We start from the raw sequence: 26,893 nt of genomic DNA, 5'->3' as shown, positions 1-26,893 counted from the left end.
TTTCTTCTGTAGTGCTCCCAGGTTTTCAAGTAGATGGAGAGGGCTGTTGCTCGCAGCAGATTATACCAGATGCCAAGTTGCCTAGGGATGTGTGCTTTGTTTGCTGGAGACAGGGCTTATTGTCTTGCCTCCAGGCATTAGGTTGAGCCTGTTAGACTATATAAGTAGTGATTTTTATCCTTTGAGTTAGTGGATTGTCACATAGTGCTATGTGACAGGTAATGTATGATTTTTATTTTCTTATTTTTTCTTGGCTATGTAGTAGGTAACCTCCGTTGAAGTTTTGCAAAATCCTTAAATATTTACCACAGAAAGAAATGAGGGATTGCGGGTTTTGGAGACATGTTGCTATATTCTGTGCCTAAGAAATAAATGCTAAATTAGCATTACATCATAGTTCTTTACCCACAGAAATATTATCAAGGAAGAGGTGAAAAGATTTGCATTTATATTACACACTTAGTGTGCAAGTAGAGGACCAATGAGGTTCTGTATTATGAATGTCTGAACATTTCCTGAATGTCCCACTCAAAAAATATCAGGTATTTTATAGACATTTGCTGAATTTATATTGGATATGAGGTAACAATCATAATATTTTTTCCTGTTATATCTCATTTGTGTTTGTATAGGGTATTCATTTCTTTCCTTTAAAATACCTCATTTCAGTGCAGCAGACAACACAAGGTATTTAGCAAAATGGCCTATGATCTCCTTTAATGTTACAATTTGTGTGTTATGGTGAGCTTTCATTTGCACTGTAATTTGTAAATAGATTTGTCCATATTACAAGTGTGAAGTGAAAACTGTGAGTAGTGGAACTGTGTGTGGTACCACTCTGGGTTGGTTTGGGGGTTTTTTGTTAAAATTACCTTAGCTGGAGATCGATACACACCCACGAAGCAGCTGTGTGCTTGTTGAAGATCACTTTAGTGCATTCAGGTTTGAAACAGGTCAAGCAAGCTGAAGAGTATAAAATTATCTAAGTACTTGTGTATTTTGGATATTTCTTCTGAAAAGTGTTGTGACATGTCTTAGCCTATTCGAACATAACAGTAAACACTTCATGAATTCATACATTGCTGGAGAAAAGATGGTTGTACAAGGTTCCAGTTTGACAAAAGCCTGCCAGGAGGTGTTGATACAACATGAAACTGTGAAAGATTGTTCTTGGAGCAACCCATAGTACGTTAGACCTAGCAAATCTGCTAAAATTATTCAGCACTTTTCTTCTTTCATGTTTTGCACATTGTAATGCAGTTGTTGTGTTGGGTTAATGTGCTTATGGATGATCTTCAAAGTTGAATGAACGTTAGCAGGTTTTGCATCTCACTGTTTTGTGTGCAGCCACTAGTTCTGTGCAGGCCTTCCATTAGTTTCGAGATTTAGTGCTGGCTTGATACTCACTGTTGAATTCAAAGTGAGTAGAAATGTTACAAAGGAAATGAACAGTGTCAACCATTTAATCTTAGTGTTTTGATTTCCTGCTTAATGCTAAGGTAGCATTAAAGCTAAGGAATTATATAAGTTAAAATCCAGACAAATGTTTCTCTGCCCAGAGGCAAGTACTTACTGCTTGAAAGTGCTCAATATGCTTAAATACTTAAACATTTTAAAGTAACTGCATATTTCAAAATAAATAAACATTTTAAGGAAAGATCAGAAGACTGATGTAACTGGTCAGTTCTGACTGGTACTACATAAATGTGTCTGTTCAGAGCTAGAGGTTTCTGCCTGCATAGGCTGACCCTTGCATTCTGTGTAACTTTTTGAATTGAGGTTAATAGCTCTGTCCCATCTTTCTTGACCTAACCCTAGGGTTAGGGTTTTTCTTCTACCATTTTGGCAAATGAAAATTAAGTGAACTTGATTAGGGCTTTCAAGGTTGTGTTTTTGTCCAAGATATGCAATGGTTATGGTCTCCGTAGATACATCCCAAAACGAACCACGTGTGCTGTCGCTTCATATGGGGTTCTTTTGGTGTTTTGGTTTCGTAGGCTGAAACATGTACAAGTTGTTTCTGATTTGGGGAGGTTTTTGTTGTGTTGCTTTCTGTTGTCACATGCATAATATGTTGAAGTTGAAAATGATAGTTCTCAAAAAATATTAACGCACTGTTTGTCCTTTAGGAAAGCCCAAGAAGGGAAGAAGAAAGTCGTTCTAGCAGGCTGTGTACCCCAAGCCCAACCTCGCCAGGAGTACCTGAAAGGCTTGAGTATTATAGGGGTATGTATCTTTAGAAATCCAAGGTTTTTCTAAATGTTTTCAGTAGGTCGATATCAACATCTAGACTTCGTTGCCTTTCTCTTGGATAAAGCAGCAGAGAATCTTCCTGCCATGTCCCCTTCCTGTTCATCATCTTGCATTATACAACGTGTAAACCTTCCTTCAGTTGAGGGTGATTTGCTTTGGTTTTGGCATGAGGGGAGAAAGAAAGGGAGGCTGTTGTTGGAACTGACTTCCAGTGCCCTTTGAAGCCTGAAAATTTCCAGGCTTCATCGAGGATGAAAGTATCAATTACCATATTCTTAAAAATATCACTGTTTATTTGCTCTAAGACAAGCCCTCTGTTAAAATGGAAGTGGAAGAAGCATAGGGGACTAAACATGAATTACACAGACACAGTTGAGGGTTTGGTGCTTTTTTTACTTCACACTATTAAGCAGAATGGCAAATAGCAATGATTATTTTGTTTAAATTTGAGGCAGTCTGAAGAGTTAAATCCCCTGGTGACTGAGTTGTTAAACAGTTACCAAGCTTTACCTTGAAAAAGAAACCACAGAGCTTTGACGTCAGTTAATAAAGTGCCTTCAGTATTCTTTGGGATGAGGTACTACTGTATCATTGGATCATCTTTGTAAGAGAAAAAAGTAAAATGGGTGAATGGATCTTCACTTAGCTCAGAGGCCACATAGTTATTGATCCATTATTGGTTGTTATAGTGAGTATAACAATATCTACACATATGTAGACAGAGGGAAAAAAATAAGCAAGTCAGTATCCTTTGACCTAGATTGTAATTCAATGTTTCAGTTTTGATGATTTTAACTTACTAAAATTGGGAAGTTTGAGGTTTTTTTAAAACATTTTTTCCTCTCTTTTTTAAGGTTTTCTTTCAGATAACATGTAATTTCTGAAAATTAACCTCTTTTCATCATCTTCATTTGAGTACCTAGAACCAGTGTTTCATGAAAAATATTTGTACTTCTGTATTTCTTAAAGAAAGATTTCTATTAGGAAATGAATTAGGCTGTTAGTGCAATGTTCCCAAGTACTTTGTAACTAGACCTAAAAATACTGAAAGGTAGTTTTGCAATAATGACATTGTCCTCTAGCTGTCATTGCTATGGTAAAATTTACTGTGCTTTAAATAAGAGATCCCTCAGCTCAGAAAGGTGTTAAACTTGAGGCAAAACTATTAACAAAAACAAAGCTAAGAGCATATATTGTGCGTGTGTTCAGTTTGTACATTTAAGATTTCTTCCCATTTTACAAAGAATGTGTGTGAGAGGGTGACTGTATTTAAAGGATAAGACTTGTTGTCTTGCTATTGCAAAATATTTCTAAAAGGCAGTTTTTGTAAAATTGAGAAATAGAAAATGTTCTGTTGGCAGTAGGATATTGATTCTATTTTAAAATTTTAAGCATTAAAGAGTACAGTTTTGGAAATCTTTCTTTAATACTAGGTTGGTCTCATCTTCAACTTGGCTGAGAGACATAGTTGATTTATTGTTGCTAATATAAGTTCTGCTATTTTCTTCCCCCCACTTTTTTCATTTTTTCAAAATTTAAAGGACAGTGTTGTCTGAGAATGTGTTTATTTACCAGCAATTATAACTCCCTCAGGGTGGCTTTCTAAAGGCAGTGTGTCAGAGGCTCTTCTGCTCCTCTTGATATGATGGTGGAGGAAGTTGCAATTTAACTACCAGAGAAATTCTAGTAAATCAGAGCTTGTTTTGATCTGCACTTGAAAAATACAGGACTGAACTTCCACTGTTCTTTATTTATTGCCTGATTTGGGCAGAAGGAAAGGAAGGGCAACTTCATATCCTTCTTACCATTTGTGATGTTACTATGTTTTTGTGTATAAAGTAATTGATACTTTATAAAAATAATGTGGGTTGGGGCATTGCCATAGGCTGTGTGTAAGGCAGACTACAGCGTAACATGACAAGGTGAACGAGCTCTTTTCTGGAATGGGAAAATTCTGGGTAGTAATAAACCTGCCAAGGGTGAAAAGTACCTGAAGCACATAATGATGCATTACAGAGGTTCACAGCCAGTTGCCCTCAGGTGGTTTCCAAAGCTTATTCCTTTGTGTTTGTGGTGTACTCACTTCAAACTCAAGCGCATTTACCATGCAAAAAGAGACATCAACTCTCCTATGTAGAGTTATCCCTCACTTTTCATTTTAAGTTGGTAGTGTGTAGGATGTGTGACTTTGTGTCAGTTGTTTTGAGGGGGATTATAAGGGAGGGAAGAGAAGGGACAAGGGTGCATGAAAGATTTAGCCGACAGGTTATGTTCTGGGACTCGTAGGTAGCTGTAGTGTTTCCTCACTTCCTGAGCTGCATACAAGAACATGCAAAACTCTTGTTGCCAGTGATAGTTGAGTGATTGAAACGGGATATTTTATTTCATTGGCATTTTCTGGAGTTTTAAGGTACTTGATCTCCAAATGATGGTACGTGTTGGAACCCCTGGCCAGACTACTGGGGGTTTATAGATCTTAAGAGGCTTCATAAGCCCTGTGTATCTGTACTTTGAAATCATCAAACTTGCTGTACATACTGAAAGCATGGGTCCTAATGCACATATGTATTCCATTAAAGGCATACAATTGCTCCACAGGTGAGTGAATCCTGAATGAGAACTTAAATTTTCCTTCCTTCCCCCATCTTTCCCAGTGTAACATCTAGCATCAAAGACATACCACCTTCTGCCATACACCCATCACCCAAGGGAAGAGTTTCAGCCTGTTCTTTCATCTGCACAAACCCACAAAACCAATCCAGTGTTGCTACTCTACAAGGCTGTAACCCCAACTTTGCTGCTGCTCTCTGAGTCAGAAGGTGCAGGCCCCGTGCATGGGAGGGTACTGCAGGCTCTTTGGCCAAGGTGAGCCTGAAGCTGCTGCTTCCAGGAGTAATACATAGCCCTGAAAAGCCCTCTGCCAAGGCTTCTTGCATTCTGCTGACCTCCAACTAACCCTCTCCCCTGGCTGTTCTGCTGTCTAAGGCAAGCTTTAAGTAATTTTCTTTTCATATCCAGTGTGAAACTCTGGAATGTGATTAGTGGGAGTGCTGAACACTCCCAGCAGCAGCACCTAACACTAGGAGCACTGCTATAAAATAGATGGTGCAGTATAAAAAATGCTAAGTGCATTACAGAAAACAGGCACTTTATTTCTCAAGCTCTACATCTGTAATTGGTACACACTTTTAAGTTTAATGTACCTTATTCCTTCATTTGTAAAATGCTCCAGTGAGCAGAGCTTTAGCAGTGCCATTGTGAAAGGAAATTAGTGGAAATTACTTACCAAGATGCCAAGTGTCCGTACATCCCTACTGCTTTGGCCTCATAAATGAGGAAGATCTGTTGTATGGTATTTCTGTGGCTCAGTTCATAAAAGTTTCGATGATGTTTGCAAAACAGAGATAATGATACTTGCCTACCTTGCAGTGTTTTTTAAGGCCAGACTACATTCAAGATTGAGAACCTGTCTGCTGCTTGAAACAGAGCCTTGCATAAATGCAAAATATCCAATATGTACTTCATGAAAGACAAATTTGATGGAATTTGAATTATTTGAATTAACAGAGCTTCTTGGAAAGCATGCTGAAAACCTGGGAACAGGTGGACACTGTTCTTATGTAACTTATGGCTAAAAATGATTTCATACAAATTTCCAGCTCAGTCAGTACTTCTCAGCTGGTCAGCTTTGGCTTTTGAATTCCTGTGTTGATATTCAGATAGAACACTTGAACCTGGAATGTCTGAAAAGAGTGTCAGTTAAGCACCTGCTTTTAAACTGAAAACTGGATGTGCAATAGAAAGTGTTCATTTCTACAGCAGTTATGTACTATCCTAGATATCAAAAGGTTTAGGAATTAATTCAGCTGTGTCAATGTTTAGCAATGAAAGTCAGTTGTTTATGTGCTTCTCTGGGGTAGTCTCCTTCCCTTTAAACTTTGTGTAGATCCTCCTCTCAGAATACCTTCCTAAGCCAGAGTATTGCCCATTACTATGGTCAGTATTGTCAGCAAAGGTTTTAAACACAGATGTTATCCCTCTGAAGCCAGGGTGGCTAGTCACATGCCTTTTGAAGTTACGTATTAAGCCTCAGATTTATCTTGCCTAAGTGCTGTAATTTGAGAGTCTGTTTTGCTCAGCTCTCTTTATGGTCAATGAAGATAATTATCTCTAAAATAATTTAGATTTTTAGAAGACCTGAAGTGCCTTTTGAAGCGATGTATTTCCATTTTACTGGCTTTAGAGAGGGGATAGGCTGAGTAGTCTTTTAACATCCAGCATTTGGCAGAACTGCCTAAACAAGGTGAGATGAAACTCAGTGTTTTGGGGATTTTTTTCTTTTTGTATAGTTCTACTCAGCTGTCTACTCCAGTCTGTCTGTAGTTCTTGTTCTGTTCAAGTCCTAATGGAGAACCACTTCTAATGGACATTAAGTCCAAAATGTACTTAACTATGCTAGAAACAAAGTCCCACAAGATCTGTGGAGCCAAGTGGGGTGCACTAACCACACCCAGCAGTGGTGACCTGCAGACAGTCCTGGGGGCTTGGTTTATTGAGACACTCTGCAAAAAGATGTTGTGGAATGGTGTCATTTCCCTTCGTACACCACCGAGGTGTCTCTATGCTTCATGGACTTCCTGATGGGGACATTATTGGAGCTCTGCTCTGAAGGTTTACACATATCTTTGATACCACCCCAGAGCAGAATTATCCATAAGGTTAGTGAGATGTGAGGAAAAGAATCCAGCAGATCTTTATATACCCAAGAAAATGTCATTACTATGTCTTTGTCATTTTTTTTCCTTTTTCATTTCCCCCCACTTTTGTTCCAAATAAGAATCTTCTAAACCTTTCCCTCTTCTCACTTCAGATTCACCTCACATTTTCTAAGATACTTTTATCTTCATAAATGCAGACTGGAAGCATTCCACATTTTCTTCTTGAGCACTTGGGGCTTTAGCCAAATAATTTCTAATAATTTCAAATTAAAAATATTTAATGTGGGAAATAACATGAAAGGCAGAACAAAATCCATTTCTAGGTGCAGATCTCATTACCTATCAGACCTATAATTCTAATTACTTACATGAGCCATCTTCTTGACAGACATATTAAGAGAATAATTTAATTTATCCAATAAAATGAAGATGCAATATAATGGTTGGCGGGTTTTTTCTATCTTTATTCAACAGGGGATTTGGAGCAATGCAAAAATTCCTCAGATGCACAATGCAGAAAGTAAGAGGTGTCTCAGGTTATGAACCACCCAGATTTCTCATATTTTAAATGATTAAAATGGTTATGAACTTAAACAGTCTAGCACTGAGACAGATAGCAGTAATATTGTAGGTAATATAACACAGACTGTCTGTATTGTAGTTATAAGTGTGTACACGTCTGTTTTCAAGTGGAATTTTTCTGTTTATTTTTTAAACAATTAGTAGAAAGTATATATGTTAAATATCTTGGGTCATAATTTTTAAAACTATATCCAGAAGGGATATGTGCACAAGTATGTAAACATGCATGTGTTCCATATGACTGTTTATGTGTGCTTTCTTTACAAGTTGATTGCTAGATATGTCTATATGTCTGTAATGTGAATGCTTGTGATTCAGAAAATTATTTAAATATATTTATTTTTCAATAAAATTATTAAAATGCAAATGTTAGCATAACTATATAACTATATATAACTATAACTTCTAGAATTCATAACTAATGTACTGTATTCAAAAATCGGAAGTGGTGGACATTCCTTTTTTAAAAAGGCTGTATTTCAAAAGGCTAAAGAAAAAAAAAGGAAAAAAAAAGAAAAATACTTTTATATGGACTTGATCTAACACCCAGACAAGTAAAGGAACTGACTCCCACTGACTTCAGTTGGGAATTTAAGATCAGACTCCAACTGTAGGTGAGCTTTTTTTAAACTTCTGTTAGATTGGAAAAATGAATGTGAAGTAGACAAGATTGTGCAGTCTTGTATTTACAGGAAATGACAAACTCTGTTTTAGGATACAGAGACTTACTGGCTTTGATACAAGGGATCCAAGTTCCAGGCTCCTTGTTGCAGACCGGGCTCTTCTCTTGAAGCCTCTGCAACTTGTGCTTTTCTGCTTGTTTTGGAAACAAGCTGGAAAAGAAACTCCATGCAAAAGTCATATAAAATCGAGTTCATTTAATGTACAGCTTAGAGAAGAGGTGTTTAAAAAGGAATATTGTAGAAAAATGACAAACTAATTTAAATGTGACAAGTTGGCTTTCCTGCATTGTATGTAAGTATCTATAGTAGGCATTACACAGAACAGGTGGTTTGGATGAAAGCTCTGGGAAGAATCTCAGCTTCAAGAATTCCTGAGTGTTTAATTTTGCAGTGTTAATGTTGATTCCTTTATATGCCAAAATCTCTACAGTGTGTTGGGCATTGACTTTAAATAAAGACTAATATATCTATTAAGACGTAATTGAACTATTTATCTCATTATTGGTGAATTTTGGCAAATATGACACTAAAACATAAATTTGTTGTCTTTGTTGCAGACATTATATAATGGTCATTAAATATTATTCTATCTTGTGAAAAACTTGAAGGCTTTTCTTTCCATTTCCAAACACAGCCTGCATTAACTTCAGGAGAATGTCTTGTTCCCTTAAGCTTCACAGCAGTATTTTAAATTTCTTCCTGTGTTCCAATGTCTTTCCCTTGCAGTTCCTCCTTAATTTTCTCCCCTTTAGTCTGCCCTGACAATATTTTGCTGTGGAGACTGGGATGAGGGAGTACTTTGGCACAGGTGCTGAGTGCCTGGTTTACCATTGCCTGTCACAGACCATGAACAGCACTTTTAAGGCCTGAACTCTTTTCTAGCTATTTGGTGATTTTTGACAAACTTACAGGAGCTGCCATTTTTGAGGACAAAATCTGGTTTAAATTGGGTGGCGAATTTTAAAGTTACTTTTGGTAGATTGACCAAGATGCACAGAAAACAAACTTGGTGAAAAACACAGCCCAAAATTCTTTACTCCCCCTTAATCCAGAAGAAGACACTCTTGAAAGACTAGTTTTTATTAAAAGGATGTCCAGTTGTTGACTACTTAGGTATTTACCTTCTGACTTTTTTTAGGTTCAGCAGATAGATCGTGTAGTAGAAGTTGTGGAGGAAACTATTAAAGGTAAGCATCACACTTGAACTAATTGCAGCTAGTCTGGAACATGTAACCATCAGCAGAAGTGCTGCTGGTGTGCTCTTTTTCAACCTAACACTTGCTTTGTGCTCTAGGAGAATGTCTGGGCTCTAGGAGAATGTCTGGGCAGTGCTATACTTTGTCACGTGTGCTTTGTGTGATAATTTCAGAGATGTTTTCTGTCAGGAGCTCTGTGGGCTGTTGGTTTCATAGGTAAATGATGAAGAGGAGACTTCAAGAAATCATTTCATCAGTATTGGTTGGTGTAGAGTATTGTATAAAGCTCCTGCACTATTTTAATTGAGTATTACACTGCTACTTTCTTTTGTTTAGTTCTCCAGTATTTTCTTCTTTTCTGATGCTTTGGCTTACTTCCCCTGAGCTCTTCTCAGGACAGATAAATTTTCTTCTGGTTTAATGTTCTTTTGTAACTGTGTTCCTCTGGCTTTGTTCGTGTGTGTGTACTCTTAGTACTTTGCAGTGAAGGAGGGAAAAAAACAGTATTGTTTCTGCAGCCTGACCAGTAAACATTTGCTGTTAAATAAATATATTCGTCTGGGTCTTTCTGGGTTACCTAAGTTTGTCTCCATTACTTATCAGGCCATAAAAATTACTGTTCCATGGAGCTTTAAATTATAAGGTTTAGTTTAACTGGCTCTACTTTCAATATAAACAAGTGTCTAGTTCACAGGACATTGTCAGTAACTTTAATGCTGGAGTATGATTTTTTTTTTTTGAGCTACAGCATGAAAGTTTAAAGCAGTGCAAATTTTTAAAAGGCAAAAAAGCTTCTATCAAGAAATTGTGAAGTGTGGTGTAAGGCTTCTAGAGCTTGTGGTTTGAAGGCCTTAAGATTTCATGTTGCTTTGAATGCCTTCAGAAGTGAAACCTGTACTTTTTTATGTACTCCCAACCAACACTTCTCCCAGTTTGTCCTTACCTTATGATATCTATTTTTGGGGGTACAACCTACTTTACCATACAAACAAAGAAGAAATACATTCAGCATGCATTTTTTGTTTCATAAGCCAAACTGTTTTCCCAGAAACATTATGGTGTTCATGACAATATGTTGGAAATGAGGATGCTTCACGATTTTTACAACAGCATGGTGTTTCAGATCTCTATCTGCTTTTTCCTGAATTTTATTTGTTCTTAAGGGAGTAAGATGATAACCTGGGTCAGCATGCCCTCCCTTCCCAAAAATGGGCTTTGTAATATTTATATTGACTCCAGATATTACTGCTTTTTCGATAACATAATTACTCAGGTTATGGTGACTGAATGTTACATGACTAGGAAGAGTACAAATAATCTGGTAGCAGCTGTTAAAATAATGATTTTCACTGAATGGATTTTTAGATTGCATTTTAAACATTGATATAATTCTGGAAAATAATGTTCATAGGCATGTTAACAAACATTTAAACTTTAAAAAGTGTGAATTTTTGGAAAGATTTTTGTTCCTTTCTAGCTTACTAGAAGCGAGTTGAATTAGAAGGAGAAAGTGAGCTGCTGAATTCCATGCACAGTGCCAATTCCATCAGGGATTTCCCAAAAGATAATGGAACACAGGATTTCTGAAGTTTTATTGGAAAAAAATGAACAAAAACCAGCTCTCTGGTTTGACAGAGACATTGACATACTGGAGAGAGTCCAACAGGGATTGAGACTGGAGCATTGCTCCTTGTGGGACAGCCTGAGAAGGCTTGGGGAGGGGGATCACATCAAAGTGTATAAATACCTGAAGAGAGGTTGCAAAGAGAACTGAGGCAGACTCTTTTCAGTGGTGCCCACAGACAGGACCAGAGGCAACAGGCACAAAAAAGCACAGGAAGGTTCCCTTTGAACACCAGGAAACACATTTTGACTGTGAGGATGACCAAGTACTGGCTCAGGTTACTGAGGGAGGTGGTAGAGACTCCATCCTTGGATGTATTCAAATACTGTGAACATGGTCCTGGGGAACTGGCTCTCAGTGGCTCTCCTTGAGTGAGAGGGTTGGACAAAATGGTCTCCAGAGGTCCTTTCCAACTGTAACCCATCCCTGACAATAAAATTACAATTGGAAAGAGAATCAACAAGTTAGCAGAGCTCATAGCATATGATAATGGCTTACTTTTGTAAAAGCCAGCCATAAAACTGGGATCTTTTACTCATATTTCTTTAATTTATTTAAAGAAGCTGCATTCATTTATGTATTTGGGAATCATCTACTAATGGAGAAGAATGTGATGCTCTTTTTCACTGTGTTTTATAAAGAGTCTAACTGTGAACTTCCATTATCCAAGTGAAGGAAAATACTGTAGATAGCAGGACTCTTGATTAAGAATATTTTCTTATATAAAATAGATATATGGTAGAAGATTAAATTACTGTAAAATCAAATGAAATGTAACCCTTTGTTTTCATGAGTCTACATCATTAAAAACAGCTTCTGAAGCTGCTAATGCTTTCAGGAGATGGAGGTGATGTGGGATGGGGGAATAAATACAGATTCTGAATTCAGAGCCAGCTTACACCAGTGACTTTTAAGTTGGGTGTCTGTCATAGTTGAGCAACACAGGTTTTTTCACCTTTTTTTTTAAAGAAAAGCTAAAGGTCTTCATGTAGTGTGGTTATGTATATATTGAAAGCTGAAAAAATATTATATATTGAATGTTTAAAAGATATTTGACTGAATAAGTGGAACTTCTTAGTGTCTGTGCTCTGTAGGACAGCTCTGTACATTGGTCAGCCTAACAGAGCTGGAGTGTCTGAATTTTCTGTCCAAATTCCAAGGTGGAAATAGGTTACCCTGTTGCTAGTTTTAAGTCTAAAAGTCTAGCTTTCTCTGGATCCCCATTTCTCAAGTGGTACCTTATTTATTTCTTGGATGCTTGAATTTTGTAGTCCACACTTTACAAAAAGGGAAAGTTTGTAGAAATAATTTTTTTTGCCTTATTTTTTTTTCCTAATAGTCATCTTTTTCATTTTTTCATGAAAATGGCTCCCCTGTTGGATTTGGTTGAAAGCTTGCTGTACTCCCAAAGAAAATTGATTTCTTGGAATTATTTAGAACTCTTTGTATGAAATATGAAAGAGTTTCTTCTAGCTTTATTTCTCAATGTTATGGGCATTGTCAGGAAAACCTTTTCAGAACAATGCCATTCTGCTGGGTCAAGAGATGGTGGTTTCAAGAAATATATCTTTGTGGTGGTCTTTACCACGTGTGTGAAGACAGTGTAATTGTTAGTTTCCAACTCTCCATCAAGATAATTCTGATAAACATTTTTTATGTGACTTTATCTTTTTATCCTACTTCATCAGAAAATGGAAGAGAAGGATGTGCATGTTTGTTGTTGCACTAACAGCCAAAAGAGAGAGAGAGACTTTTAAGAGGCTCAGTGATTTCTCATTTTTATGCTATCCTAACTTTTATCTCAAGTGTTGAATTGAATCTTTGAATTTTCCTAATTATCAGGTAAATTAGCAGGTAAATTGTCACTTCTAGAAGTGATCTTCAATAGCCATGCAGTATTTGTATGCAGGTCATGTCTAATTAATATTTATACTGTGTCCCAAGATATATTTTAACTAGAGGCATCTTCACGTACTTTTCATATGATATGGTAATTTATAATCTGAAACCTTTATACTGCCTGTGAGGAACTAGACAAAATAATTCATTCACAGTCTCAGAACTGAGTTTCTCAAAGTGACAGCCACAGTTGTGTAGCCAGTGTGTCTCAGTCTTCCTGATAAACAGAATGGTTTTGTCATGCAAGGTTCTGATTTAACAGTTTAGTAAACCTTGCTTCATCTGCACGTTACCGAAATTTTAAGTCTAGGATTACAGCAATTTTTACAACATTAGGGCACCTATTCCCATTCATGTGCTTAGTTTTCCAGTAATGTGTTATGATGACATAGAGTGTTAGGAAAGTATTGCTAAGGAGTTGTGGTGTCTGTGAGCTAGGTGAAAACAGGGCTATAATTGATTCATGTTCCATGTCTTAGTAAAATTTATGTATAGAATAAAGAAATTATTTTGGATGATCAGTTTCTATAGTATGCTCCAATAAGCTGAAGATTTGTCTTTGGTGGGAACTGCAGAATGTCTTTATGGTGACTGCTCAAGTCAGCTTTTTATGAACCACTCTAAAATCTGTCTTTTAAAAAAACTTGTGTGTGTATACAAGCTTGGCTATAAATAGTTTACAGTAGGCAAGAGAATACATTTGTTTTGTGTTTTAAAGGAGAAATGTTAACTGCTTAATGCACAAATTCCTGTTTTCTGGCTTTGAATTTAGGTCTTCAGAGATCTAGGTTTTTCCCCATTCCTTCCTAGACATGCTCTCAAATCCCATGTTATTAAGGGTTTGTGGGGGTGGGAGGCGTGGGACCAGGGTATTTGTGTACAGTCTGCTTTTAGCTTAGGCCTTAGGGAGATGAGGGACATGGGTTGAATTGAGTTTAGTCCATATTGTGTCTGTCTAATGCTTTCACAAAACATAGTTTTACAATGGGTCATTAGACTTGATTATAAAAAACAACCGAAGGAAATTACTTCAGGGTTGAGCCTTTTATACTTAACATAACCTTTCTTGGTTTCAGTCACGTTGACCTGTCTGGTGAAGTTGCCCATCCATTCCCAGTTTAAACATTAACCATTATTTGCTAAACTGTTTAATTGTCCTCATGTGGTTAGCAGTTATGGATTGATGAGAGTTGAGAGTCTGTCTGTATGAAAATGAGATAAATGGTACCTATATTATATATAGGCTAAAGTGTAGAATTTGTACTGGATTGTCCATCTGAGAGTAAGTATGTATACGTATGTACGTATATGAATGCCAGAATGTTAAATTATATTTGTATGTGCTGCTTGATTTCACTGTAATCTGCTCATAACTGTAGAAAAAATAGTCTCTTTTCAATTTCTGTGACTGTGGGAAGAGTAGCCTTGACTTAAGAAGCTGATGACAGGCCAAATGAAGAATAAAACCTGGAGGAGTCAGGAGTTCCTATTTGAGGGAAAGTATCATTTGGCTCCCCGTCAGGAAACTGACTGTTTGTGCCAAAGTGCAGCTTAAGGAGGGTCAGAGGGAGGGTAGTGGCCTCATCAAGTCCCTGTTTCTGTTTCTATCTCCTTTGAAAGGACATGGAAAGGGGGGGGGGGGGGCAGTTTTGGGTGGGTTGTTTTATTTATTTCACTGTGTGGTGGGTTGACCTTGTCTGGCTGCCAGACCCCCACCTAGTTGCTTTCTTGCTCCCACTCCTCATGAGGGCAGTGGAGAAAATAAGATGGAGTAACTCTTGGGACAGGAAGATCACTTACCAGTTACCATCGTGGGGAAAATGGACTCGACTTGGGTGAAATTAATTTAATTTATTGCCAATTAAAAATAGAATAGTGTGGTGAGAAACTATAGCTACCTTCCCCCACCGCTCTTCTTCCCAGGCTCAGCTTCACTCTCTCGTCCCAGACTCCTCCATCTCCTCCCCCTGCGTGATGCAGAGGGATGGGGAGTGGAGGCTGTGGTCAGCCCAATACAGCCTCTCTCTGCTGCTTCTGCTTCCCCACACTGTTCTCCTGCCTAGGGCATTCCTGTGGGCTGTGGGGATCCAAGAACTGCTGCAGCATGGGTCCTCTGCAGGGGGTGCAGTCCCTCAGGAGTAGGCTGCTCCGGTGTGGGTGCCCCATGCAGTTATTGCCAGAAACCCTGCTCCAGGCTCCTGCTCCCATGGTGTTCCACAGGCTGCAGGGAGATGAGCTGCTTCACTGAGCTCTTCTCCAGTGGCTGTAGGGGAATCCAGTGGGGTGCCCACAGTGCCTCCATTTTCTTCTTCTCCTCTTCCTCCTTCTCCTCCTCCTCCTCCTCTTCTCACCTTGGTGCTCACAGGGCTTTCCTGCACACTTTTTCCCTTGCTGCCAGGCAGTGTTTTCCCTTCTTTACACCTCTGACAGCTGTGGAGCTCCACTATGCCCTGTGGCAGGGCTTTTGGAGCCAGCTGTATCTGGCACTTGGCAGCCCTGGCCTCTCCTCACAGAGGGCCCTGCAGCCCCATCCACACACCCTGGGAGCAGTACCATGTCCCTAATCCTATTTCTAGGCAGTAGAGTTGTCTTTGAAACTGAGATTGTGGAAAAGTAAAGGTACTAACTGGAAAAACTGCATTCAAGGCAGGTTGGATAAGGGCTTAAGCAACCTGGTCGAGTGGGAGATGTACCTGCCCATGGCACAGGGGTTGGGACTAGACGATCTTTAAGGTCCTTTCCAACCCGTTAACATTCTGTAATTCTATGAACTTATGCCAGGGGCTGTGTTTGACAGACTTAAGAAAGTTGGGCAGGGTTGAAATAATGTTTTCAGTGGGCAATATACAGAGCTACAGTGAGTCAGCAACTTGGGGCCACGACTGTGATTAAAAGATTGATCCATCACACATTTGTATGTATCAATTACTGAGGTTAATGGCATAATGGGGTATGTGTCACCCCCTGCCCCTGTTTTGTGTCCCATGGATTGGAAATTTTGGCAATACTCCTATTTAAACAAAATTATAATTTTTTTGTTGTCACTAAAAACTAAGCATCCTGGGTAGAAAGAGTGTCATTACTCAAACCAGTAGATTTTTGGGTTTTTTTTCCCCTTCTGTTATTTAAGAACTACTTTGACAACAGGCACTGGCTTATTAAGGACCTGGCTGGAGGGTGTCCCACCGTATGGCTTTTAAAGGAAGGTTTTTTCATGCAGCCAGATGCTTCAGTGAGGGCACCAGGCTGCGTTTTGTTTGCCCCTTTCTGATTGCTTATTAAAAGTGTGATGCACTGAAGGGTACTGATGAGTTCAAAATAGTAATACCGTGATCTGTGCCAGTATAAGTTTGGAGAGTTCAGCTTTGTAGACTGTAATTTAAATAAAAATGTAGAGCATGATAAGGAATATACAGTAATTATGGAGAAACTGTTTCTGCAAAGGCAGATTTTAATTTCTTTTGTAAAACATCGATAATGATGCGGCTCAACGTTAAAATCTCCCCTGCTGGGTAAAGAGATTTCTGTTACCATCCAAGTGGATTTTGTTCTTACAAGGAAGTTTATTTCTGTTTTTGCTATGCTTGTTCATATGCTTTGGGGCATGCAGTGACTAATTGGTATGTGAGATGATCCAGGACTTTAGATAGGTTTTGTAATTATTTTTGTCAGTGTAGTTATTTCATTGATTTCATTTATAAATCTGATAGAACTGATTATCCCTGTTATGACTGACATCGTTATGACTTTATTTTGTGCGTAGCTCACAGAAACTGAATGGGAGATAAATAGCGCCACAAAAGAAGAAAACAAGCAACTGGGGGGAAACAGACTGAAAATCTCAGTAGCAATATTGTGATTGCTCATTGTTAAGTGAGCCTGGGATGTGCACAGAAAAGGTGCCTTTTCTTCCAGACCTGTATGTGCTCTTTTCCACACTTTGAGTGAATGACTGTCTTACAGCATTCCTATTTTTCTGTCCCATTCACATTGGTTAGACTTACCTGGATTTGGCTCTGTTAGAGAATCCTTGTGGCTGGTAAATGTAAAGAGTACCTCATTCAAACCGGGGGAATTTGATAAAAGCTTTCTTTTGCATACAGTGAGAAGTTCAGCTCAGTGTTTCACTCTAAGGCTAAATTTGTTCTGTTCAGCCTGCATGCCCCAAAACATTAGGCAAGTTACTTGTGCTGCTGCAGCTGGCTCTGACAATTCTCCTTTCAGCACTTCCCCAGAATGCAGCCTGTTTTATCTGATTCAAAATGTCTTTTCCCTTGGAAGTTTCTCTCCAGGATCTCCTGAGGTTTTGAGCAGAATCTTTGATCCTAATCAAATGCCTTTCTTCACAGAGAGGTGAGGACAGAGGGTCAGGGGAACTCTTCCTGTAGTCGATTCTTAGTATTGTCCTTCTGAGCTGTGGAATTGTAGCTGGCATTTTGAGCTCACAGGAGATTTGACGTTCAGACACTTTTTCAGAAAGACAATAACATTGCATGATCTCAAAATAAGTAGGGTGAAGCTATTGAATCCTAAAAAAAAGAAATAGTGCCTTAATAGGGCATTTCAAGTGCTTTTGCTGTGAGAGAGGAAAGTACTATGGATGTGTCAAAAATGTTCTTGAATGCTTATATTCTTAATTTAACTTGGTGACATTTTTACATGGACAGTAATTCCTTGTTAATAGTTATCTCTTTTTCTGTATGATTTGTTGTAGAGTACGGTTTTAGCGCTTACAGATATTGTTATGATTGAATCACACACTGCACACATACAAAGAATAAAGAGATACAGGGGTGTATGAATTTTAGCAATCTGGGACACCTGCAGATATTTTCTACTGAATATCTTGTTTTTGAAATTACATAAAATGAATTTTAAAAAGCTCCTGTCTTCACCAGTGTGACACTCATATTCCAGAGTCTTCCAAAGCAGTATTATTGTTGGATACTAATTCCAAGTGCAACACTTAGTAGTTCTCTGTATTTCAGGCTAGTTACATATGTGCTGTATGCTTAGAAATAACTGCACATTTCTATGAAGCTTTTTGAGTTGGTATAGGGTAGAAGGCAATCTTTTTATGAAAGAGTTTTGAATGCAGAGACTGGATCAAATATACCACCTGCTGTCATCATCCTAATGGGACTGGATGCCTGGCCCAAGGCATGGTGCAGTGACACACAAGGAATGATCAATAACTGACAGCATTAATCTGAATTATTCCCTGTCTCTTGTAATGGACCCGGTTCCTGCCTACACCAGATGAAGGAGTTTGACTGTTATAGAACATTCCCCTCTTCACTGATCTAGAAGAGGAATAGTTTGTATTAGTTGCTTGGTCAGGAGCAGGAAATAATACCTTTCAGTTAGGTTTGACTTCTCTTTGCTCCCTGTATTTACTTGAGACAGGAAATCCCACTGATGACATTCAGGGATGCCAATGTGCTGCTGGCCAGCTGGGGTTGGTTTGGGTGGGAGCACCCACACTGCAAAGTTCTAAAGCAATTAGTGTCCTTGTTTTTGCACTTGTCCTTGTCTGACAGCATGTGATTGCTCTGGGGAGCTTGGGAATTCCTTTGAAATCAGTCATGTCTGCTGTGGGACAGCATGTTTGTGCTGCAGGGCAGGGAGAAAAGATGGGAGAGGAGCTTATGGTCTGCCCTTGCTTGATGCTTCTTTCAGTCTTTATTACTGCTTTTGGTTCTTTACATTTCTTCCTTTCATTTTTCTTTGAGGAAATTTATTACTTTGTTTTCCCCTCTTATACTTTTACCTTCCATTCCTTAGCTACACTGCTCCTGTGTGCTATTTTTCCAGTGCTAACCTTGAGAAAAGGAAACTCTCTATTCATTAAGAACCAAACAGTGGTGGAAGGAAATGTGTGCAAGAGTACATGAAATAGTGCTTAATCCTTTTCCCTAAAGATGCTGGAGAAGATCAGACAGGCTGGTGAGAGACACCTGAGAGGTGCAGGACAGTGCATTGGCAGCTGTGTTGTGAGGAAAAAAGGTGTCTTTCAGGAAATGGTGAACAACCTCTAAGCATAGTGGTGTAACTGGGAAAGGGAAAGAATGGGTAACAGAACAAGCAGAAACAATAGAAATTGTTGCTGCCAAGGCTGGGGTTTCCTGCATCTTTGAGGATTTTCTGTAAAATCATGTTTTTGAGCTGCTTGAGATATCTGCATGGAACTTGGAAGCGAACAGCTAAGAAATCTGTCTGGCTGGACGTTGTGTTTCAGAGTCACACTGTGTAGCTCCAGTGGGGTGTGCAGGGATGGGGAGGGACCCTCAGTGGGTGCCCTGTTCCATCTTTCGAGCAGATACAGTTTACCAGCAGTTCTTGTGGGATGCCAGCCTACAGACAGAGTAAAGCTGACAATTTTTTTAAACATAATCTAGATCTACTGGTATCTGATACAATGCTGATAGCCAGGTAAAGTTGACTAAAATTGACTAAGCCAGGCCACTTCCCCCTCACTTATTCTTGTAATAAACTAGGAAAGTACCAATCCCATTTGAATCTGTTTGCCCCAAGATCATTAACATGCTTCTGTGGTTGAAGGTGACAGGGATCTGATGGTAGCCTGAGGTTCATGGGACATGTAATACTATAATCTTATGGCAAAGAAATTCCATTACCTGTTCCCTTCATATATTTGTATTTCAAGTTTGGGCATTCTCCATCAATCCTGAAATACATACAATTATGATTAAAGTTATACGTACATGCAATTAAAACTGTGTTACTTCTTGGTGTCCTTTTTAACAAGTGAAAGTAAATACCTTTAAAATATTTTCATTTTGCATACTGAATTATCAAACTAGACACATTTAAATGCCCTCTTTTAGACTAGCAATAGGATTTAATATCCTGATTAATTCATTCCAACCTCATCCTTCTTGCAGATAGTGCCAAGTAATGTAAATTTCATCTACTGACTTCTATATAAAGATGAGTTTAATATTAAACAGTTCTGAAAACTAGAGAGCTCTGATTCATTTTGAATTGTTCCTAGCTTGATTTCATTTGCACTTGCTGTGAGTGATTCTGCTCTGCAAGTGTCCTTGCTGGACTTGGTTAGTACTTCTGTTATGTTGTAATCTGTATTAATTATCTACTAATTAGTGAAAAATTGCTCTGAAGCATGACCTAAACCACCAATTAACTTTTTCAGGTTTTGTTTTGTTTTTTTCTTAATGGAATCTTATCTGCTGCTAGACTATGTGGAAGTAGAAAAGTTATTTTTATAGCAGAAGCACAGTTAATAGGCCCAGATCGTTTAGGCTTTGCTATCTAACCTGACTAGATCTGTTTGTCTTTAAGCTGTGTTTCAAAGCTTGCACTGTAGAGTGAGCCCTCAAAAAAGGAGTGGTGTTTGTTTGATATCTGAGATGGAACACTCATCATTATGGTAATAGAGTTGTGATTAACTCAGTTTTCAAAAATGTTATACAAAACTTTTAAAAAAAAAAAGGAAAGAAAACAAATGTGAAAAGAAAGACTCCTTTTAAGTTTGGGACACCTGCTTTGCTTAGGTAAGTTATGCCACCTGTAAAGTCAGAGAGAAGGTAACTTAATCAGATAAAGTGCTTTAGAAGTAAAGCTTAACTGCAGTGTTTTGTCCTGTTCTAAGCTTTGAAATGAGGTCAAGAATGAGATTTAAAATTACTGCGTTTTCTGTTAAACTTGATGTTGGTCTGGGCTTAATAGTGCTGGTTACACAATCTAAAAAAAAAGTTATTTAGCTTTTTACCAGTTGAAGATGGCAAAATATTTATTTTTAAGTTTTCTTGAAATAAGTATGAGGAAAAAAAGATTTACAGCATGTGAAAAAGTATGATTCAGTGTTTATTAAGTTATGTTTTATTAATAGTAACAATTCTGTAAACAGATGCTTCAGTGATTACTTAAAATGAAACAAAATAGTCCTTGTATGGAGTAGGGAAAAAAGGATTTAAGGTCACAAATACTGTAATCAAGAGAGGTTTTTTCTTAATAAAAATAATTAAATGTGCCTGCAACACAAGTCACAGTAGTGGGATGTGCATGTGCTGCTTGCTTTCTGGAAGCATTAAACTTGCTGCTAAAAGTCATCTCCCACTAGGGGCATTTTTTTAAGCCTCTGGTGTCTGGACTGAAAAGTATAGGGATGTTGTTATTCTTGAGTACCCCACAGGTTTTACAAGCCTCATCTTGGTTGGAACTTCAGTGTCATTCAGGAGGAATATGGGAAATGTATTTTATGGGAGAATAAGCTGCCATATTTGATTGCCAGGCCATACATAGATTTCCTGATCAGGCACAGGTTTGGGGTGGGTGTTAGCATTCAGTGTATCATGTGGGAGATGGTCACAGAGCTGGGGTTTCTTTCCTGAATAAAGGAAGTCTCTGATGACAGGAGAAGCTCAGTCTTGTTCTACCTGTAAGTTACATTCTATGTGTAGACTGTCCTAATGTTGTGGGGGTGTTTTTGGGGGTGGTTGCCTGTTTGAGTAATGCTCTCAGTGTGAGAAAGGGAGAGTGTGAGCTAAATTCCTGTTAGAGAGCAGCAACTCACGTGGCTGTTCCTTGTGAGGGTCTATGTTCCGAGGAGATGAGGCCTCCCTGATTCTGTGCTCTGAGATATTACTTGGGAAGGGGGGCAGGTTGGTTTTGTGGTTTGTTGTTTTCATCTTGGTTTTTAAGCTTAAGAATGGTGCCTTGACCTTAATTCTAAGTGTGTGAATTTTAAATTACGGGTAACTTGTTGTTTTTAAGCCTGATTGTTTTAAGACTGCTGTGAATTGTTCCACTATATTTTCATCCATAAATCCAAATACACGTTTAATATGGTGAATGCAGTTGAATATTTTTAAAAAATGGAAAAACTGGTTTATTCCAAATAAACCACAGTATTAAGAAATACAAAAAGGAACGTTCTCTGTTTCTAGTTTAATTTTTATGATTTACATAAGGCAATCACTGTTGTTATACAAGTAAATAAAATGGTGCCATGCTTGCAGCTCCTCAGTGAAGCATAAGATTGGGAAATGACTGATGGTGTATGGAGACAAAGATATTGCTGTTATTCTCAGGAAAAGGTAGAAGTGAATAATTTAGCAAATGCTAGTAGCACAAACACCATATTACTAAATCCACCGCAGGATGTAATGAAATTTTTGTCAAATGCAACTGCAGAAGTAATGCCTTTTGTTTCCTGTCGACATTGTGATGTCTTCTATCAGTATTAACCATTATGTCTCCTGTTGATATTAACCTTTATGCTATCAGGTCAGTTCTGCTCATTTGTTCATTAGATCACATTTTTGATTGACAATCTTTATGTATCTTAAAAAAAACTTGAGGAAGATGTTATTCTAGAAGTAGTTGGGTTTTTTCCAGGCTGTTGTTGCCACATCAAGGAAATAAATTCGGAGCATGAATGCCACATTATTCAAAAATTAATTGATGACTCCTCAAAACAGGCAGTGAAGAAAGGCGTTGACTGATGAAGGAATTAATTTTGTAAATAGCTGTTGGTAACATAAGTTAGGAGCTTTGGTGTAACAAAGCTTTTAATTGATTTGAACTGGTCATAGGCTTTGCTGTGCTGGATGTAGCTCAACTCATACTTTATAGATTCATGCATTCCTCTCACCCCCCTCCTATTTCAGGGTTAGTTTTTTCTTTCCTGACATACTTGGTGGATTGAAGCTGTAGGGTTTACTATTAGGGAGTTTTCCAAATTCAACAGACACATGCTTTCTCTTCCTGCCAGTTTGAGTTGTTGCTTTCCAACTCTATTCAGGTATCTACCATTAGCTTTCACTTGCTGTCTCTCATCTGCCTGTTCTAGGCTTTGTGGAGTAAATGATACAAGTCTTATAAGCTGGGCACACTTTAGGCTACCTTATGCAATAACACACAATTGTTTTGATTTTTCATTGTTAGTTCTTGCTTCTGAATATCAGTGAACACTGTCATTTGTGCTCTTTAAATGTAGGACTTGTCGTGGTATGACTGATGTACGGTTGTAGGCAGTTGGTGAAATTATTTGTATTTTACTCTCTGAATATTAATGGCTTCAGGAAAGCAGTTGTGAGGCAGTTTTCTGACCTGCAGTTGTCCTGATGTGGGAGGAATATGTGCAAATCTTGGTAGTCAGCTTAAGTGTGGACATGTGAGGATATGCTTTGCAGCACTTTCTCTCAGACTTACACAGTCAGGTAACCTTGAAATGTGTTGCTTCTCCATAGAATAAACTAAAAAAGTATTTAGTTGTTTATTACCTTCTAATTTAGGTTTGAATGAAATTTTGGGGAAGAATCTTTTAATCCTGCCATACAACTCATTCAAGTATTATAGCTATGTTGTTATTTGCTAGAGAATCTGAAAATGAGACTGCTTAGATAATTTTAATCATATAAAACAGAAAATGCAAGTGTGAAAAGATAATTGGATGAAATAATTTGCTCATTTTAAGATGATTTATTTTACCTGTCAGTGTCTCTTTTTAAATGTTCCAGCTGGTAGAAATATATTATTACATCTCATTCTCATTTTCAGTCTTTGAAATATAAACACTACTTCTGAAGAAGAGCAAATCAAAACAACTATGATGAGACTTGTTCTTTGTATTGACTGCATTTTTTTGCTTAATTTGAAGGTCATTCTGTGAGACTGCTGGGTCAGAAAAAGGATAATGGAAAACGTTTGGGGGGAGCACGACTGGATTTGCCAAAGATTAGGAAGAATCCACTGATAGAAATAATTTCCATCAATACAGGGTAAGAATCTTCCAAGCTTACAAAACATTCTGTACTGGAGAGGAACACCTTTTATCCCTTTTTGCAGGTCTAGTGTACTACTTCCAAGCTACACAGAAGGAGGCAGGATGACCACTTTTAAATAGTTTAAAATGTTAAATTACACTAATTTTGGAAAATAAATCCTTGCTTATTTGGTTACAAGAAGAAAAGTACATTTATAGGTTTTTTCCCCCATGTTTTTTTGATTTCTAAGATGGTAGTTCTAGAATATTGTTAGTAACTCATGAGGATCTGTGAACATTGTTAAGATCTGTCTGATGTGATTGTCAGCCCAGATGTACCAATGGCTAAATTAGATACAGTTACTTCTATCTTGCCCCTCTAACCTGTTTGTAGAGTCATTGTGTATCTATTTCATTTGTTTTCATTTGAACAAGCTACTCTCTCCTGTCAATCAACTCTAAATGCCCATTTCCCTGTAAGACTACAAGCATCTTTCTGTTCTGTACTCCTGCATTGAGGAATTCTATTTTAATCTTCCTTCCCTTGCTGCTTTCCTTTTATCAAGGCCAGTTGGTATCCTTCCATTTTGTCAATTTATTAAAAAAAAAAAACAAAGCAGCAGCAACAACAACAAAAATCAGACAAGTCCTCTTCTGACTTTCCCACCTTCCCAATTATGTAGTAATTTCCCTGGTGGTAAAATTTAAAATGCATTGCGCTGGGCATCCCAGGTAGGTGTGAACTTAGTGCCCAGAATGAAAAAAAAAAAAAAAAAGTGGTGTATCTCAGTTCTGAGTTTAGATTAGCACATTCATAAACATTTCATAGAAGAGTTTTGATACTATCTTCTTTCTTAATTTGTTGTCTTTTAGTGATGTGGCCATCATAACTGCTGTGAAATGTAGTGTGCTGTTTAGGTCAAAATACCAACTCAAGGCTTAGTATGGCTATTTTTTCTTCCTCTTGACTTCTGGTAAATATATGGGTGACATTTTGTCATATTGCTGCATTATAATACCTTTTTAAACAGCATTTTTGTTCATGGATTGATTTTGAAGTCTGGATATGAGCTCTTCTTGGTGCAGTTACTTCAAGTGTTCTAAATTCTTTTCCTTATTGTCTTTCTTGTGAACATCCTGTTTGTGCCCATCAAAATCCTCTTCATGATTAAAACCATTCTTTTACATTGGGCTGTGTCTGACTTTCAGATGGTATAAATTTTCGTTTTCCATTAATATTTATCACAATCTTATGTTATAAAATCTTTCTAGTTGTAAACATTGTCAAGATTGTAAGCTAATTGAGATATGGTCTTGTTCATGTCTTTTGATGTATAGTAATGAATTTAAGATGGGAAAATTAGAAATACTGTTATTTCTAATACCAGATTATTACTAGTCTAATTATAGAGGTTAATGCAAGGGTACTGTAGGGTATGTACACTTACCATTACGTGACTGATGAGGGTAAAACCATTTGAATTTTTTTTAAAATATATTTTCAACAGATGTATTTTTATACTGGATTTTGAAAAAACAAATATTTCCCAAATTGATCAAACTGCAGGCTGTTAACATCTCCTAAGAAGTTACCCTCAGAAACCCTTTCCTTTATAACCTGACAGTTTGCAAACAATAATTATGTGGCTTAGTAGTACTTGCTGTTCTCAGATCAATAGAATACGTATTTTCTACCATAAGACAATATTAAAAAATACTGGAAACCACAACAACATATCTGTTTCATGGGGAAGAAATTCAAATATGACTTGATAAGGCCAAAGCATTTTTAAAGCCTCAGACAGATAAGTTAGTTGTATAAGACACCTAAATTAACTCCTGTGGATACAATATTGCTGCTAGCAAGAAATTTTCCTGCTTCTTTCTAAGCCCGTGGGATACTTTTCTCTCTCATGAAGAGATTAGCAGAAGTTCTATAAACTGTGAACACCTGTGACCTTGCAGAGCTTTGTTTATGGTACAGTAGGAAAATATTTTGACAATGGATGTTTTAGGATTTTAGCCAATCACCCCAAGGGATGGCTGATCCTTTGACCAATTAGACTATGAAGAAAAAAGTCTATAAAAGAGTTTGTAAAATAATTAAATAAATCAATCTTGCTGCACAATTCCTGCCTGCTGGATCTTCTCTCCTCCCTACGGCTGCGGGATACAGTAATAAACTCCTATCTCAATCTGTGTTCTATTGCTTGCTTTCCTCTCCTAAAATACAGATTTTTGGGTTTTCCTGTCTTTCTCTTCCCCTTTCCCAGCCTCTCCAGCTGTGTACTGTAGGTGACTTTTTTGGGTACTGGTCTGGGTTTGAAAACCAAAGCATAGCTTTAGAAAGACAGCAGTGCTCAGCAGTTTCTGAAAATTTAAAAATGTAATGAACAAAGAACAAGACACAGAATGTATTAGTCACTGTGATTTGATTTTGTTAATTTTATCAGCTTTGCCTTAGTAGTCTGGTTATGTCAATTTTTAGTACCAACCCCCACTGGAGTTGGGTTGTTTTCCTCTGTGTAGACACTGGAGAAATCTTTGATGACTATTTTTTTGTACAATGCTCTTTATTTAAAGAGGTGAGTTTGGATCAGACTAGGTGGTCTTAAAACAGTAAAAAAAGACTTCGTTAAAAATAGTGATTTCCTCTTCTGAAATATGTTTGTCTGATAGTGTTAAACGATAGCATTTGGGAGCAGCATGAGCAGGGCTTCTCCATGAGGGAAGCCAAGAAGGGACATGAGGGTGGCACCAGCACAGGCAGTGCCCACACCAGCAGGACACCTGGTGCCAGGGGGCCTGAGCAGTGTGGCAAAGCTGGGGGCTGGTAAGAGGACCCCATCAGCAGTCCCAGACATGGGAAATTCCATAATCACAGAATATGCTGAGTTAGAAGGGACCCACAAGGATCAAATCCAACTCTTAGCCCTGCACAGGACAGCCCTGAGTCACACCATGTGCCTGGATGATGAAATGATCACCCATAGGCTGGATCTATCCAGGGGCTCCAGTCTGGATTTGAAAAGGATATGAGATGGAGACAGGCCTGGGGAGAAGAGTACAAATAATGCAGGTCTGAGATGAGTGTAGAACTGGAGGCAGGCATGGTACTTAAGCTCAAGCCAGGTCTGAGAACAGAGGCCTGAGCTTCACTGGGGCTCCTGGTGCAGAGTGAGCTGTGG

At 38.0% G+C, this 26,893-nt stretch overlaps 1 protein-coding gene across 5 annotated transcripts in view; it reads left to right on the top strand.

The window, feature by feature from the left end:
- The window catches only part of CDKAL1 (CDK5 regulatory subunit associated protein 1 like 1), a 396,424-nt gene that overhangs the window by 120,525 nt on the left and 249,006 nt on the right, over window positions 1-26,893 (top strand). For all 5 annotated transcript variants that reach the window (XM_032114324.1, XM_032114315.1, XM_032114332.1 and 2 more), the window contains 3 exons: window positions 2,130-2,226; window positions 9,375-9,423; window positions 23,601-23,721. In XM_032114324.1, the coding sequence (XP_031970215.1) occupies window positions 2,130-2,226; window positions 9,375-9,423; window positions 23,601-23,721 (267 nt within the window). The remainder of the gene's footprint in view (window positions 1-2,129; window positions 2,227-9,374; window positions 9,424-23,600; window positions 23,722-26,893) is intronic.

Source organism: Corvus moneduloides, chromosome 1, assembly GCF_009650955.1.
Source record: "Corvus moneduloides isolate bCorMon1 chromosome 1, bCorMon1.pri, whole genome shotgun sequence".
NCBI classification, from domain to species: Eukaryota; Metazoa; Chordata; class Aves; order Passeriformes; family Corvidae; genus Corvus; species Corvus moneduloides.
This window is presented reverse-complemented; position numbering and strand designations above follow the sequence as displayed.